The sequence below is a fragment of the Aplysia californica genome, unplaced genomic scaffold (assembly GCF_000002075.1).
Source record: "Aplysia californica isolate F4 #8 unplaced genomic scaffold, AplCal3.0 scaffold00287, whole genome shotgun sequence".
Classification (NCBI taxonomy): Eukaryota; Metazoa; Mollusca; class Gastropoda; order Aplysiida; family Aplysiidae; genus Aplysia; species Aplysia californica.
Window position 1 is genome coordinate 681,573 of NW_004797557.1, and position 17,035 is coordinate 698,607.

At 40.6% G+C, this 17,035-nt stretch overlaps 2 protein-coding genes across 2 annotated transcripts in view; one reads left to right on the forward strand and one right to left on the reverse strand.

Moving 5' to 3' along the window:
- Positions 1–6,865: 6,865 nt before the first annotated feature.
- On the reverse strand, positions 6,866–15,428 carry LOC101850092 (methylated-DNA--protein-cysteine methyltransferase; the record flags this gene model as incomplete). The annotated part of the gene is given in 4 exon segments (XM_035970571.1): positions 6,866–7,934; positions 11,780–11,922; positions 13,728–13,916; positions 15,147–15,428. Coding segments are annotated over 3 exon segments (558 nt in total). The 3' UTR covers positions 6,866–7,668.
- A 172-nt stretch (positions 15,429–15,600) lies between these two features.
- The window catches only part of LOC101850487 (ubiquitin carboxyl-terminal hydrolase 31), a 28,209-nt gene continuing 26,774 nt past the window's right edge, over positions 15,601–17,035 (forward strand). The window contains exon 1 of the mRNA XM_005101549.3: positions 15,601–16,769. Coding sequence (XP_005101606.1) covers positions 15,822–16,769 — 948 coding nt within the window. The 5' untranslated portion in view covers positions 15,601–15,821. The remainder of the gene's footprint in view (positions 16,770–17,035) is intronic.

Sequence of the window (17,035 nt, forward strand, 5' to 3'; positions counted from 1 at the left end):
ATTTGCTCATCTCACCTCCACCTTTGCATCTATTTATGGACAGGGTCTACTTTTGATTTTGTTTCCTCCTGAAATCGGGTATGAACAGCTGGATTGCATACTGTTATGAGCAGTATTAAACAGCGAAGTTTGGGGCTTGCTTGAAGAAGATACCAGATACCTAATGTTCTTTCAACAAATGTGTTACAAAAAATGGCTATATTTCATGTTCTCAATAAGAAATATATTTGCATTTCTGATAGTCTTTAAATAAAGAATTGAGAGTATAACATGTAGACTTGATATCATAAGGAGTGGGAAACTTAAGAGAGTGAGCGAAAAAAGAAAAGGAGGGTAACTTTTAAGTTTTCCTGTACTTGTGGTTAAGACTATCATGACTGCTGTGTATGTCTTTAGCATATCCCTGTGATGCTTGTTGAGTACTCTACTTGCTCAAACTCAAATTATTGAGTACACCATGTCCTCTTCTGCTTTCATTTTTTATCCTTTATGAGTATGTTTGTTCCACAAGACCACAAAAACTAATTGCCACTGCACGTTTTGCAAAGAGGAAGCAGATGGCTGGAACATGTACAAAAATAGGACCAAGGACTTTACCATGTAATTGGTTGTTGTTTTGAACCCATGGCATTATTATTTTGTGTGTTTGTACTTTCAAAAAGTTTTTCATGAGCTGAATGTGCCAGTGACACAGATGAGCATTTTCATGAAGTTTTAGCTCTTGCCCACTGTTCCAATTTCAGGAATTATTGAATCTCATTAAATGTGCATGTGGCTGTGTCTTTTTTCAATCAATGTACCAGCTAGTGCCCTCAAAATGATTGTCTGCTGCACTTTGTAACTCATGTAACTGCTGTAAATCGATTATAAAAGGAGTCCCACCTGGAAAGTACATGTATCGTGCATTTGCATGGTACACCAGAATAGATGTTTAAACTATTGAAGCTGCAAGAGGCCCCATAGTTAAACGAAATGGCAAAATAAAATGTATAAGAACCTCAACACAAGAAATGTGATGTGCAGATGTTGAACTTTGGTTTGTGAAATCAGTTTTTTTCTTTTACCCACAAAATGGTCCGTAAAAGTATGAAGCTTTGACCAAGGATGTATGTCATGTATGGTGTGATCCTCAATGTTTTATTGATTGATGAACAATTAGAGGTTGGTATTGAGTTGAACAACTTCACTGAATTTTAAACACATTTTATTTTATCTGTGATCTTGTTGCAGTTGTTCCCTTTTTTTTCATATTTGTTAGTTTTTGGCACATTGTCTTGATGTTTCTCTAGTCAAAACTTTACTTCAAAATAAACCCAGTTACTCCCATTGACTTTTCCTTGTTTTTTTGTAAATTTTTGTACTTTTAATTTAAAACTGCTGTCAGAAGCCATAGTCTAGCACAAACATAGCAAAATCTACGGGATGTAGAAATCTTTTCGTATGAATATCACTATGTATGGGTTTTAACCAAAGGAAAGACATTTTTTTAGAAGAAAAAATTCAGGACCTGGAAATCTGTTTGCTTTGTGCACATTTGCAACATATGTGCTAAACTGTTGGGACCCTGAGTTATATTTTTTGCACCCTCTTTCAACTGAACAGCAAAAAGCCTTTTAAAGCAAGGATCTGTATGTTAGTACAGATATTGCAATTCATTTTCAGAAAAATACAAATTTTTGCTCTAGCTTGATATGTATGTATGTAGTATAGGGTTTTACGGCGCTCGCAACTGCTAAGGTCATATGAGCGCGCGAAACACAAGTTGTTTACTTTTGCAAAAGTTCACTCCACGACTGATCAACTGACTTTAAAATGCTAAAATGTTAAAATATTAAAATTCAGTGTAAATATATTTGTGATTTAAAACAACTCTAATAGGTAACAATAAAAATTTTTAAATAGTACGTTTTCATTTTACAACTTGCCATAAAGGCCAATGGCCTTTATAAAATTCAAAATTCTGCTGGGAACAACGACGGAAAAAATATCCTGCAATTTCTTGCATTTATAATATTTCCTTCGGATCTCTCCAAAGTCTAGACATTCTGTTAAAATGTGTCTAATGGTAAAATCTGTGTCGCATCCGACACAGAACGGCTTCTCATCTCCCTGTAGGAGGTATTTATGGGTCAGGGCCGTGTGTCCGATGCGCAATCGAGTAAAAATGACTTCGTCTCTTCTGGAGAGGTCCGAAGGATTTCGCTGTTCTAGTTTGGGTTTTATTTCATATAGTTTATTATTTTTCTGCTTTTCCCAGTGGCTCTCCCACAGACTGGAGGTGTACTTTTTTACTTTATTTCTAAAGTCAGTCTGTGGGAGAGTGTTTGTCGTTGATCCCAGCAGAAGGGATGAAGCTTTCTTCGCCAGTTCGTCTACCTGCTCGTTTCCTCGGATGCCCACATGGCTGGGTATCCATGCGAACATGGTGTTTTTTCCTGTTTCGGATAGTGTATGAATTTTCTGTTGTAGCCTAACTATTTTTGGGTGTAAGAGTGTGTAGTTTGTGAGTGAGGTGATGCAAGACAGAGAGTCAGAAAGGATAAGGAAAGATTTGTTAGGAGAATTTTCTACAGAGTCCAGTGCCATGTCAATGGCAGTGGCCTCCGCAGTGAAAATGGAGGCTTCAGGATGAAGTCTCCTCTGGTGTGTATAGTTCCCTGTAATAGTAACAAAATGAAAAAAACAACAAAAAAACTTCTGACAAAATCAATTGGAAAATGGACAGGCCAATGTTATTGAATTGAAAAGACAAAAACTGAATGGAATTCTTTTCTTTATTAAAGATCAATTTAAAATCTGAAGTAACAAAAATATGTTGAAGAAGCTGTACAAGTGCAATGTTAGTACTAGCTGCCACAAAACTGGTAAAACATGAGTAAAACGTATAAGAGTTTTAGTTTTAGTAGAGGTTTTACGGCGCTCGCAACTACATAAGGTCATATGAGCATCAAGGGGTGAATTTCAACAGAGAAGTCCTTGCAGGGAATCGGACTTACTCTGTTCACCTCTCTCGCTTCAACAGCACAAAGTCTGCTTCGACTATCAAGGCTCCCCAGAAATAGCGGGTCACATGAGAGTGACAAACATACAAAAGAAGTAGAGAAAAAATGACGATGGAATAATAGATAGGATTAGGAAAGAAAAAGCAGCAGTTCCCTGTTGCAGTTCACTGTTCAGATACAGTTTAGGAGCATGACACTGATGAATCAGTACAATTACAATTCTACTCTACATAAGAACATGGTTAATGTCCCCCCTTTGGGAATGGCCTAAAGACACTTTAGTCAGTAGCACTGCCGTGCCCCGGGGGGGGGGGGGGGGTAACGTACAAGAGAAACAAGACAAACTTTCTTTATGAAGGTAAAGACATGGTACATGTTAGTCGTATATCTGACATCACTAAAGAGTTCCCCTACCGAGTCTGTATACTTCGTGACTTTGTTCCCGGTTTCTGGGTCTGTAAACACTTCGAAAAAACCCCCCACAATCTTGCTCTGAAAAACAGCAAAGAACAGAAAACAGGAGATAAAAGCTAGAAAAACGATATAAAGAGAGCTCAAGCAAAATGTCCAGCATGGACACAGCAAACACACACAAGATAAGAAACAGATTTTTAGGCCCCAAACTTTTTGTAAATATATTCTTTGTTTTCAAAACACACATTTAGCAAACACAATTCATGCGTAGCAAAAAAATTGGCTTCAGTGTCAGTAGATTTTATTATTTATTAAACACAACTCAGGGGTGAAGGCTGACTTGTTTGACAGGGTAATCAAAGTGAAATGGGACCAGATCTGGCCTGTAGATATCACACAAGAATCTTACTCGAGGCGGCGACTCTGAGTTGTGAATGAAAACAAATCCGGAATTCATATTGGATGTTCAACCGCCAAAATAATCGGGAAAGTATCTTATTAAATATCAGTTCCCACTAAAATTAAACTTAATTTTAGATGTGAATACATAAACACAAAGCAAAGAAGCAGAGATGTCAGTACTAGATCTATACGTTATAGATCTACCAGTGAGTCTAACTCTTTGGTAGAACATGACAATTATTATTTTTTAAATTTCACATTTGGCTGTTTTTGTTAGCCTTTCGCGGCCAGGAGCTGGTGTCATAATCGAGGTCACGATCTGATTATAGGACGGTAAAAAGTCGAGGAAAAAAAACAAGCACAAGCAGCAGTCAAGAGATTATTAAGAGTTAGTTCCCCTCACATTTGTGAGGTAGACTCGACCAGTGTTAATTAGCTTACTTAATCAGGGCTTGTGTTTGATTTTAACTGTGGCCCCAAAGGGGTGAACAGGGTATATGTGGCAATGAAACAGCTTTGACTGCCATGCATATGTTCCCTTCAACTCTATTCCAGCCTCACTTTAAGCTTATTTAATCAAAGCTTGCGACTGCTTATGGAGTGGGCCGAGAGGGGTGAGGAGGCTATTTCTGTGGCCGTGAAACCGTTTTGAATGTTAGGCATACTGTTCGTTGTTGGTTACGAACGTCTTTTTACATTTAATTTATGAGGTTTACGTTTAAGGATGAATTTGACAGCGACAATGTTTCAAAATTAGAAAGGGAAGCAGTGATTATTTGATTATATAGACGCTTCGCCCCTGAACACAACCGCAAATTTGATTTACCAAACTAGCCATAATGAGAGAGAGAAAGATACAGAGAGCACAATGCAACATGCAACAGCTTGCTGGTATTCCGTAAAGCAAGGTCGGGGTGAAGATATAGTACATAGTGAACCATGACTGAGCAAAAGAAAAGGAGAGGCTTCTCAGTCAAGGAAAAACGGCTGACCCTGCCTAGCAGAGATGGATAGAAAATCAAACTCAAATCTGCAAAACATTTAAGCGACTATGGACCCAACATAATTCGAATAAAATTTTAACCAAATTGGCCAATTTTATCTATCTCCCTTGATATAGCCTGCATTAAGTCATCTATATTTGGGCCAATCACAGAGGTGTGCTATTTGCTCTCTATAGATTCATGTCTCTCGGAAGGCCATGAGACCGCGTTCACGTTACCAAGTACTAGATCTAGGTGACCGGCTCCGGGTGGGCAGAAAAATGCTAGCCACCCGAGGTTGCAGAAATCCTCACAGGCCAGTAGCGTCAGGTTAATTGACTGAATTCGTTCGAGTAGCAAAAACGCTAGCCACCCCAGATCGGGCGGCTATGACCGGCCCTTTTTTTTTTGCTCTAGCAGAAAAATAGTACGGAAAGACTTTCAACCCACTGGAGGGAACAATTTTTTTTTAACAATGATTTGTTTCAAACTTCTGCAGTCTAAGAGCTGTAAACAGTGAAGAAATAGCAATATTTTGTAAGCATACATAAACTCATCTTCTTTCATTTCTTCATTGTCAATTCTGAACCCCCCCCCCAAAAAAAAAACAAAACAACAACAACCCAATGCTGATCAGATATATATGCAGTGGAGTCCACTTATAACGAGTGTTGAAATAACAAGAAGTCTTTTATAATACATGTATTCTTAAGTCCCGTTTTTTTCCCTTCTTTAACTTCGTAAATAAAATACTGCTGTAGCGCAATCAGACAAATACGCGAGTCGGTTATAGCGGAATATTGCTGTTGCTGTGCACAGCGCATAGGCCAATTATACATATGTAAAACCTCGCCAATTGAAAAACTTGGTTATCTAGCGTAACAAAGAATGGGAGAGCCCACGAGTGTCAACAATGAAGGCCGGAGCGAATGAGTTGGGGGAGTGTGGCATGCGCAGACAAGCATAGTGCATCGCGTGATAGGCCAGCCTTGTCTAGATTATCTAGGCCTACCATGCCTCTCAATTCTCCAATGCAGGGATGGAGAGGTCACAGTGCTGTGATGGACGGAGCAAATGTGTGACGTGGGCAGGGTGTGGTGTGCACCCATGTGCGCAAGCAGACGGAACACACCACAGGGTGGGGTGGGGTGGGGGACAACACAGCGGGTGAGTTAGCCTAGAGCCCTTTCTTTCTGATCACCGAGCTGTCAACATCACTAGCACAGGAAAAAAAACCTGATTCGATTTTTGATCAAGTAAGACCTAGAAGTCATGTTGAACAAAATCATCACCAGGGGGGATAACAAAAAGAAATAAACAGAACATCAAACTCCTAGATTAGGCCTACTTTATTATTTCCCTTGAATTTATTACTGAATCCCTTATAACGAGAATCCTGCTATAACAGATACTTCACACCAGTCCCCTCCCTCTCGTTATAAAAGGATTCCAGTGTATGTATATTATGTCCACTTAAGTGCACACAGTTCACTATCATTGACAAAAAAAAGTCAAGACAGATCAGTTTTCGATCACTGCCATCAAAACGTAAAAAAAGAATGAAAGGTAACACAACATCGTCATCGACATACAAATCATGGTGATTGACATTAATAATGACTAGCAGTTTGGCAGTAAAATCAGTGGATGCAATCAAGCATAGATTGAGCATCCACAACAAAGGCAGTCTCTTTCTATATATATATTGAGACAGTATCTGGCATTGATCAGTATCAGATATCGGATTCAATTTGATCCCATTCTGATGATTGTACAGAGTGCTTGTGTACCTACAAATAAAGGCACTGTGGACCAGTATTTTCTCTGTGCTGATGACTCAGTGGTTAAAAGAAACTCCACTCAACTAATAATTAAGAACACCTGATGATACCTACAAAACTGTCAAACTTTAAGTCTCACATTCATTCTCAAAAGATATCTTTTGATTTGATAGCAATAAACACGTAATCGGTTAATTCAAATAAACACTAGAATCTTATCCTTCTTAAAAAATTACAAATAAAGTAAATTCAAATGCATGTTCCACTTAATTTCTTTTTCTAATTTTTTGCATGAGTCCAATCTTTAATAAAGAATACTATTTTAAGTGTACGGGTATCAATTTTTTGGCAGCCCTAACAAAACATCCCAGACAAATATGAAAATCTAGTCAATTAAGGACAACAGCATATTTTTTATCTTACAAATCATACAAGGACACACTTGTTTCTAAACCAGGAATCAATGTTCCTTCCTTAAATGCCCCTTTTAAGCATCACATTTAACGTTCATACTATTTTCTACACATTCTTATCAAAGAACATTACAAGATCACACTCACCACTGTATTTCAAGAGAAGCACCCATTTGAATATCATATTTCTTCGCTCCACAGGCATAACCTTCAGAACACACAATCCAATTTACAATTTAATGCACCCTACCTTTACCCTATTGCTTACCAAAAATGAGTCTCACAGTGTGAAAGTGTAAATCTATCATTTGTATCTAGAGAACTCAGGTTGTAAGGTCGTAGGTAAACAAGACCAAGGTTCAAAGAATTAATCTTGTTATTGTTCTTCCCTGCATTCACACAGAAGAAGCCACTTTCTAATTTTATTCCCTTTTCCAAGAGAATAATTATCCCTATGAACTTCAGTGCATGTCTGCTGAGACTAAGTAAGTTTACCCTTCTGCACACCAAGCCGATACCTCAACATTCAGTGGTGCAAATTTAGCAGAAGACCCAATGAAGTTCAGGTGCACAAGTCCGGTAAGGCTTAAGGGACCAGGGCTTTAAGGGATTACGATGGTTAGGAAGGTTTATCTAAAAATCTCATATAGTGTTCTTCAAAGAATTAATCTTTCTATTGCTCTTCCCTGCGTTCATACTTAAGAAGCCACTTTTTAATTTTATTCTTTTTTCCATGAGAGTAATTCCCAAGTTTCCCTTGTGAGCTGATCACTCTGTGGCATGGAATTAATAGTGAGACAGGATTGGTGGCCATAGCCTGCCCGGCCGCACGGCATGCTTTCTCACTGCCACACCACTCCGCCAGATCCTTGTACGATATGGTGGTGCCCATTGGTGCTGCTTCAGGAAGGAGTCTCCAAGCCTTTTCCGCGAATGAATCTGTCACAAAAGAGAAAACATGGTCGATGAGTGAGAGCGAGGAAAAGAAAATCAGAAAACAAAGAACAGAATTAGCACGTAAATCAGTGACCTATGCAATTTAAACGAAACAATTTATTAAGCCCTCTGTCCAGAGACAGTGAAATATAATCCTTACACACAAGTATACCCTTTACGAACCCAGCCATCTCATCACAATAACAATTCTAGTGCAATACAAAAAGCCTGCAGTGTGTGTGTATGTGTGTGTGTCTGTAGTGTTTGAGTCTCTGTGTGTGTCTGTGTGTGTCAAAGTGTGGGCGGCGCGCGCCCCGTGATGTGCCTGAGTGCCTTTGGGCACTGGTACTGGTGAAAAAAGAGAAAGAGCTGACTAGACTATAGAAAAAGTAAAAAAAAGAAGAGGAATGGAAATGCAAAAGAAATTAAATGTAGGCCAAACCTAACAGCGAAGCTCAATTTGTCTATGATATTTTTCTGACATAAATACAAAACCAAAGTTCACAAAAGTCCCAGCAGACAGAGATAGATCTACATGATAAAAAATTTCTCAATTCTAGAATTAGATTCATGCATTCAGATTGCAGCAATGCAAAATATTGTTACATTTTTATGTGATTGTGGGAAGGGTACAGTAATTTTCATTGAGTATAAAATATAACAATTATGAGGATGAGTCTAAATTGCACTGAACAGAAACCACAAGAAAGTGTGATAACTTGTAGCCTAGACTATGAACAGTTGAACCTGCTTTAATGGTCACCTCTCCATAGCTGCCACCTGTATTAACTGCCACTGTTCCACGACACCCTTGTGTTTTTCCTACTATATTTTTACCCTGTCCATAGTGGTCCCTGTCAAACATGGCCAGGGTCAATCATTTTTGTGACAAGTCGGCCTCAAGCCAGTTACTTGCTACAAAAGAAAGCCAAACCGTCTTCAGTGTGTTTATGTTCAATCAATGCAAAGAAGCTCTGATGTTAAATAACAATTTTGATGGAAATGAAATGAAAATTAAAAAAATTAAGATTAAGATATTAAACCAACAGATGATTTTATCAAGTCTGCTTACCTTCGTAAGGACGGGAGGAAAGCCTGGAACCTGCTCACCAATCTCTCAGGTACAAAAAGAAGAAAAAACCCCGCCCCAATGAAACCAACTGAGAAAGGAGAAACATGCAGAGCTGAGGTTATGAATAAATACTTTGCTAACATCAACAAGAAAGGAACCCACAATAAAACTGAGCCATGCAATAAAGCAGCTGACCAAAAGGGCAGAACGGACTCCCAAGGCAAACCTGGAGGTGTTTGAGAAGGAGTTTACTCTGACGGAATTGAAGGCAGCCCTCAAAAAGTGTAAGAAGAGAAAGGCCCCAGGACCAGACCACATCACCAATGAGATGATCCTCAACCTGACAGACTCTTCCCTCTCTATATTCCTGGATTTCTTCACAGGACCTGGAATGAGGGACAGCTCCCAACAGAATGGAAGAAGGCAAACATCACGCCAATACTGAAGAAGGACAAACCAGCAAGCCAGCCTTCAAGCTATAGACCAATCTCTGTAACATCATGCCTGGGTAAGGTCGTCGAGAGAATGGTCAACGACAGACTGTACAGGTGGATGGAAAACACTGGCACAATCAGCACATCACAGGCAGAATTCAGGAAAGGTAAAAAAAACTATGGACCACCTCATCAGATTTGCCCAGAAGACCAGCGATGCCTTTCAAGAAAAAGACAATGTTGTGGCTGTTTTCATCGACCTGAGGCAGGCGTATGACCGTGTGTGGAGACGGTGACTGTTCTACCAAATGCAAAAGCTTGGGATAGCAGGAAGGATGTACAGCTGGATCAAGAACTTTCTGTCTTGCAAAACTGTCCAGACGTCATGAGACAGCAAGATTTCTTCACAGAGGACACTCGAGGAAGGCCTCCCACAGGGGTCAGACTCAGCTGTGCTCTCTTTTTGTTGTTCATGAACGACTTGCCAGATGTCATCTCCAGCCAGAAAGCACTCTACGCTGACGAGTTGCTCATCTGGAGCAAAGGAAGTGACATGAGAGCACTGAACCAAGCCATCAACGCGGACCTGACTACTATGTTGTCCTACTGCCAGCTATAGAAGATGGAGATCAACACAGACAAGACTGTTTTTGGACTCTTCAGCCTCAAAAACAAGGTTATAGCAGGTCAGGTAAACATTAAGATCAATGGAACCACCATCAAACATGAGGACCATCACAAGTACCTTGGTGTACAACTGGACCGAAAGCGGTCTCTCGAAGAGCACTTAGGGGAGCTGACCAAGAAAGCCACCTCCAGACTAAACCTTCTAAAGCACCTTTCATCACTCAACTGGGGTGCCGACAAAGCAAACCTCCGCCGACAACTTTATATAGGGTATGTCAGATCTGTGATTGACTACTCCCTACCACTGCAATCCATAGCCAGCCAAAGCTCTTTGGCACAGCTTGACAGAGTACAGAACCAAGCACTCAGATTTGAAGACCACACCTACAAGCGCCTGCGAAATCCACACCAACATAGAACCACTGGACCTCAGAAGAAAGAGTGCTACGCTCGAAACCTACGAAAGATTTGCACGGCTAGAACACACGAACGAAAATAGAAAAATGGCAGATGAGTGGGAACCAAGAACATGCATCCAGAAGACCTCCTTCATGCGAGAAGCAACAAAATTACTGGAGGAGTTTGACCTACCCGAGAACAGCGAACCAATCACCAACATCAGCTGCGAACCTCCATATTGGCAGGCACCAGAAATCACAATAAGGACGAGACTTCTAGACCCTTCTTGTGACAAGACCACACAAGATGAAATCCTCAGAACTAGTGCCCTGGAGACAGTGGACTCGTATGCTGAAACTCCAATTCATGCATACACAGATGGGTCAGCAACAAACGCTACACGGAATGCTGGATATGGATCCATCATCAAATAGTAAAGACCCTGGAGCAGATCACCCAAGACTTTCTTGAAGGCGCAGTAACACCAGGGAATGTTGTTGTCTTCTCTGACTCAATGTCAGTAGCCTACTCCAAACCGTCGAGGGGTAGGAGACTACAGAGGGGACGGGAACATTCTCAGCCTTGTAAAACAGATGGGCACTTCTTATGGCGTCCGGGTCACACTGCAGTGGGTGCCTGGCCATTCTGGAGTACCATGGAATGAGACTGCAGACCAGCTATCAAAGACTGGAGCAAGCCTGCCCCAGACAGACACAGCCGCCTCTTTACAGACCTGCAGAGGGATCATCCAAGCCAAAAGCAGAGACGAGTGGCTAAACAGATGGGCCAACCCAGAAACAGGAAGATCTCTCTTCGGGTACATGGACAAACCCAACCCCAAAGACCCTTCGAATTTCTTATGTAGAGCCGATCAGACTTTGATCTTCAGAGTCCACACAGGACACTTACACACCAACAAGCACATAAATAGAATTAACCCCATGTGGGAACCCCATTGCAGACACTGTGACTACCACGAGGAGACCGTTGAACATTTCCTTCACTGTCCAAACCTGGCAGTTCTTCGACGCAGGCTCCTACACACACCTACAGACTTACAAAGCCTGCTCTACTCTGGTGTTGACCAGATGACAGGGACATGTGGTTACTTGAGGGAGGCATTGCGCTGCCAAGAGCGAAATGCTCACAGCTAAAGGGATTTGAAAACAACAACCACAACATGTCAAGTCTGCTTCATAAGTGAAGATAACTTGATCAGACCCTGTCTTTAGTGACCACCGGTCACTGTTTTCAGAGATCTTGAAAGACTGTTACAGACATGTTCGACTCCACAAATGTATGAAAAATAGGATTACCTTGTCTGACTACAGATGAACATAAAGATGGGATCTTGATGTTTGCCTCCTTGTGAAGGAAGTACTTCTTCAACCAGGAAATACATTCATCTATGGGCTTGCAATCAATCTTGGAATAGCCTCTTTTTAGGTTCACTGGTCGTCTGAAATTTGCCCCCCCCCACAAAAAAAAAATTTACAATAAGAATTGTTTTCTTAACAGGACAATACTGTAATGGCTAAGGTTTTGTTCCAGCTCAAAGAGTTTATAATAATACCCTCAGAAAAAAATAACTGTCCACAGATTTCAGGCCTAATTTTGAAAGGCTATAACCGCGCTACATAAATAATTCTGGTAAATTATTTTAGCTTATTCAAAGACGAAACAATTTGTAAGACTAGTTTTTGAACAAAATGTCAATTCATACACAAACAACTCACAACAAGAAGTCCACATCCCCAAAAAAAAACACCAAAAAAACCATGCAAAACACGATTTGAGGAAAATTGCACGTATTGCTTTAGAGCGTGATTTCAATAACGAGTGGCCCGCCTTGTACAGCAATAACAGCCTGGCATATGGTGTCTTCAATCCAGTTCATCCGACACATGCTCAATCATGTTTTTCGTTTTTTTGGGGGGTGGCCTTCTTGACGTGAGTTATTTGTGTGTATATAGTCAGAACATAACCTTACATATATATATTGTTTTGTCTTTAAATAAGCTAAAACAATTTACCAGGATCATTAATGTGTCGCCCAATAACAACCTTTTCAAAATTAGGTCTGAAATCTATGGACCGTTACTTTTTTCCGAGGGTAGAGAACTATAAGAGTCCATTGCAGTGATGTCCTCTTTGTAAACGAATGGGGACTGCATGTGCCCACTATGGGACGCTGAACCTCAAGGGGAAGACAAGCCCAGTTTAATAGACGGGTGATTACTTTTCAAGACTCACATGGAGGTGTCTCGGCAGTCTAGTGAGAAAATCTATAAGCTTGCACTGAAATATGGGGGTAGGGTTGGTGTTAAATATACTAGAGCTCGTGGGGAGCGGGGCGGGGGCTCAGATTGTTTCATGTAAATGGGAGCATGCCGACCATGCCGATGAAGGTAAGCGTTAAGGCCCCCATGTATGACACGAGTGACGTCACTGCTGCAAGCTCTAGTATATATATAACCTCTTTGTTCCAGCTATAATCTGCTTCATTAATGGCATTTGTAGGTAGAATGAAATCCTCTGAGTGATGTGTAGCATCATTACAACACACAAGAAGCTATCAAAGATAAAGACAAAACAATTACCCATTCTCAATTTTAAACATAACTTCAGTTAAACCCCTGTTGTACAGCACCCCCTCCCCCCTCCCCTCGTTATATCGCTAAGCCCCGCTTGCCACCAAATATTTGTGAATGCACAAAAAGGAACACTTTTAAGGTGGAATCAGCCCACCACCCCCAACCAAAAAAACCAAAACAACTCCAGTGGAAATTGCCCAAGAGGCAGAACAATGCCAATTTTTTTACTTCATTATTATAATGACAAGCACCTGATTTCAACACACACAAATAAGCATACACTATTTGCCCGTCTACCCCCCCCCCCCCCCCCCCCCATCTATCAACTTGGTCCTTATTATTATTATCAAACTTATGTAAATTTGTCCCACAAATACTGCCAGTCAGCAAACTGACTGCCAGAGGTATACTACACACTACACATATAATAGTGCACTACATCTACCCATTTGGCAGCTGCTCAGTGATAAAGGTGAAATTGTAAACGACACTTGAGTAGAACCCAAATACCAAAGTGCTCAATGGGGAAGAACTTTTCTTCCTAGAAACAAATTTGCTTGACAAAAATGAAAGAAGTGAGGCGCAGTAGTGCAATGAAATTGTAATTTAATGCTATGTTTATACAAACTTAAACGACTCTAATAAAATTAAATAAAAATCTTTACTTTACCCTTCATCTGGAGAAAATGTGCTGTCATCTTCATCACATTGTTTCACTGAATGGAGTCCTCCGTCACATCCTCTAATTTCAATGTCGCCAATAGGAGATGTCACGACAACTGTATACACATCTTGCTCTGAACATCTCATGGGTGCCATTTTCCTCACAAAGTTCACAAACGCTGCTCTATAAGGAAACCTGAAATAAATATAGTTCAAAAAAAGAAAAAAAATCCATTATAAACCTACTTTCGCTTGCCAACTAAGGGTAGACTACCGGTATTCAATATCTTTACACACACTCATACTATAGAAAAATATTAAGAAACCCACATAATAATACATTTATACAGGGGCTAACACTTTCATACACAAGGAAAGACTTAGGGAAGCTGGTGCCTCTAGAGGGCTACGGAAAGACAGCAACCTGTGTGGAAAAGCCAGAAAAATACCCAACCTGCTAATAACTGGCACGATCAGCAGGCAGACCCTTTAAATGGATCCTGGAGAGGAGGGAGGAGCAGATATAATGTGCTGCCAGCAATGATGAATGATGCCTTTTCTCCAACAAGTACCATGACAAAGTGTAATTAGCAACATGCAACAACATTTCATTACAAAACTTAAACGCATATATATGGTGAAACAGGCTTTTAGCATCTCTAAATACTTATGGTAGCCTGCTTATCAAATATTATCTTTCAGATTTTTAAAGTCCTCACAAAGGCTACTTTTCGAAGAAAAAAAAAGATTCGGTTACAATAGGTTAGGTCTGTACTCTATCTAGATCTAGATCTAGTTAAGAAACAAAAAAAGAGGATATTTAAATAATTATGAATTTACAGATGAAATTCTAGGCACACGGAATATATACTGTCATGTATGTTGCACCAAAAATTTCCTCCACAATACAAAAATGCGCTGCTGCCTGCCTTCTCCATAAATGTTTGTGTCCCTGTTTTGTTTTTGTACTTGTTTCAAACCCTCAAAACACATTTTATCTGGGAAGCCAAAAACGATTCATTTCATGGGTCTCCATTGATTGGAGCCTGATGTCTGATTGTAAAGTAGGCCTAGGGGCCTAGCCTACACAAAAAAGGAGTCTGTGGGACAGCAGACCCCCCCCCCCTTCCCTCCCACAAACACGTACCTCCTACCACCCGTACCTATACCATACACATTACACACAAGACAAGACACAAGCATCCTATCCTGGCTCTGCGCTAACATAAAAAAGTACGAGAGTCAACAGGTATCATTTTTGCGGAATTTTTGCAAAAAGTGGGGAAGATGAAGGCATGAATGAAGAAAGACAAGATCTAGATCTAGATCTAGATAGGCCCTATCTATATCTAGATCTAGAATAGGTCTAGATATCTGTCAAAGATGGACGTGACGAGAACGAAGCACGCCAGTAGATTAGTTTTACCTTGAGCCCGGAGCCCTAAACAGGAGCTGTAAGTTGCTGTTCAATGAGAAATCCCAGATTCACTCACCGGACGAGTAGGTCAGTTGCACGGAATTCAACACTCAGTTGAGTGTAGGCCTAGGCTAGAATTCTGTGGTCAGTTGACACTTGACACTACAAAAAACGGTGAACGAAAACTTGTACGACTCTCACGCCCAAGGCGCCCTTTCTTGATAAACTCTAGGCCAAGGCTTAGATCTAGATTCTAGGCCTATAGTATAGTGGCTATGGCTATGCTATAGGCTATAGTAAATAGCCTATAGGCCTAAGAGTAAAGACCCAGAGGTCTCCAGCCAAAGCCCAAAGTCTTCGGAATCTCTGATCAATGGAAAAGCAAAACAAACCATATTATGCTTCTTGAAAAGTTGTGCAAACGTTTCAGTTTTAAGAGACACAGTGGGCGTAGAGAAGTGTGCACAAAAGTTAATAATGCTTGATACAATTTAACAAATTATAACGCGAAACACCTTTATATAAGTATGGATATTCTTTTTTCACGACGAGTACCTGTGGTTTCCCGTTTCCCAACATTCCCCCTGAAGCCAAAACAATATGGCTGACGATGATACGGGTGCTATAAACATCTCTATAAACACAGACTGGAAGCATCACCTTAGTTGTGATGACTGACCAACAATGTCTCACGTCATTCCAGGGGGAAGACCTAGAGCATGTTCAGATGGAGACATCCTAGACGAAGATTTGTGCGGAGCTCTCTTGACAGGCACTCAAGGCTCTAGATCTGGTGCGAGAGCCAGAGCAGGTAAACACAGAGATACCGGAAACCCGAAGCCTAGCCAGTATACGACCTGGCGCAGGAATGGTGAAAGTCTATCAGACAAACCTGCGGATGGTCAGGAACTCAGTGATGCATGTGACAGTGATGGGGAAATAAGCTCTCAAAGCCAAGGAAGTTCACTTCCATCCAGACGAAAGCGGTTTTCTTTCAAATCGGTTCGAAAGGTTGTGAGCCGTGCTTTTATTCGAGAGGAAGTTTCGAAGAAACATGAGAGGTTTAATAAAGCCAAACCAATAGACCTATCAAGAGTTTGGACTCCTGATCTCAGGTACTTAACTCCTGAATATAGTGAAAGAACTAATGGCTTAGAGCACCGAGATAGTGGCACCATGTCAACAGACCGACCGCTGATCACAGATCCTGGCTTGAGTATGACAATGCCAAAATGGAAAAATACACCAGGCACTGTTGGTATTTACAACCATGCCAACAGTTGCTTCATGAATGCTGTGCTACAGTGTTTAAGCAACACAGACTCATTCACAGAATATTTCATTCGAGACTTTTATAAGGGTGATTTGAAAAATAGTAAAAATGGCAAGAAAGGAATTTCCAGATCAACACATGGTGAAGTTACAGAACAACTGGGACGTTTGCTCAAAGCTTTGTGGTGTGGAAAATATAACAGTGACATTTCTAAAGACTTCAAAATTATTGTTGGCAAATACAACAGCCAGTATAAAGGAGACCACCAGCATGATTCTCAGGAATTCCTTCTGTGGCTGTTGGACAGGGTGCATGAAGATGTGAGCGTCTTTACGAAGAAAAAACTGAAAGCTCCAAAGGTGAGTTATCATGTTCATTTTATCTCTTACAAAGAAAATGAGCTGATTTGATCAATTAGTTGTATGGTCTTCCATTATTGAGGACTCTTGAAAACTAACAATGAGACCTGCCTGCCACTCATCCCCCGATTAAAATCGGGTTTTTGCCCCAAATCTCAACCATTCCGATTTTCACGATTTTTTGTTCAAGTCTCCGTTTTTTTTGGAGTAAGAGGAATCACAATTTGAAGAAAAGAACTGTCATAATTTCAATCGAGCAGTCACCC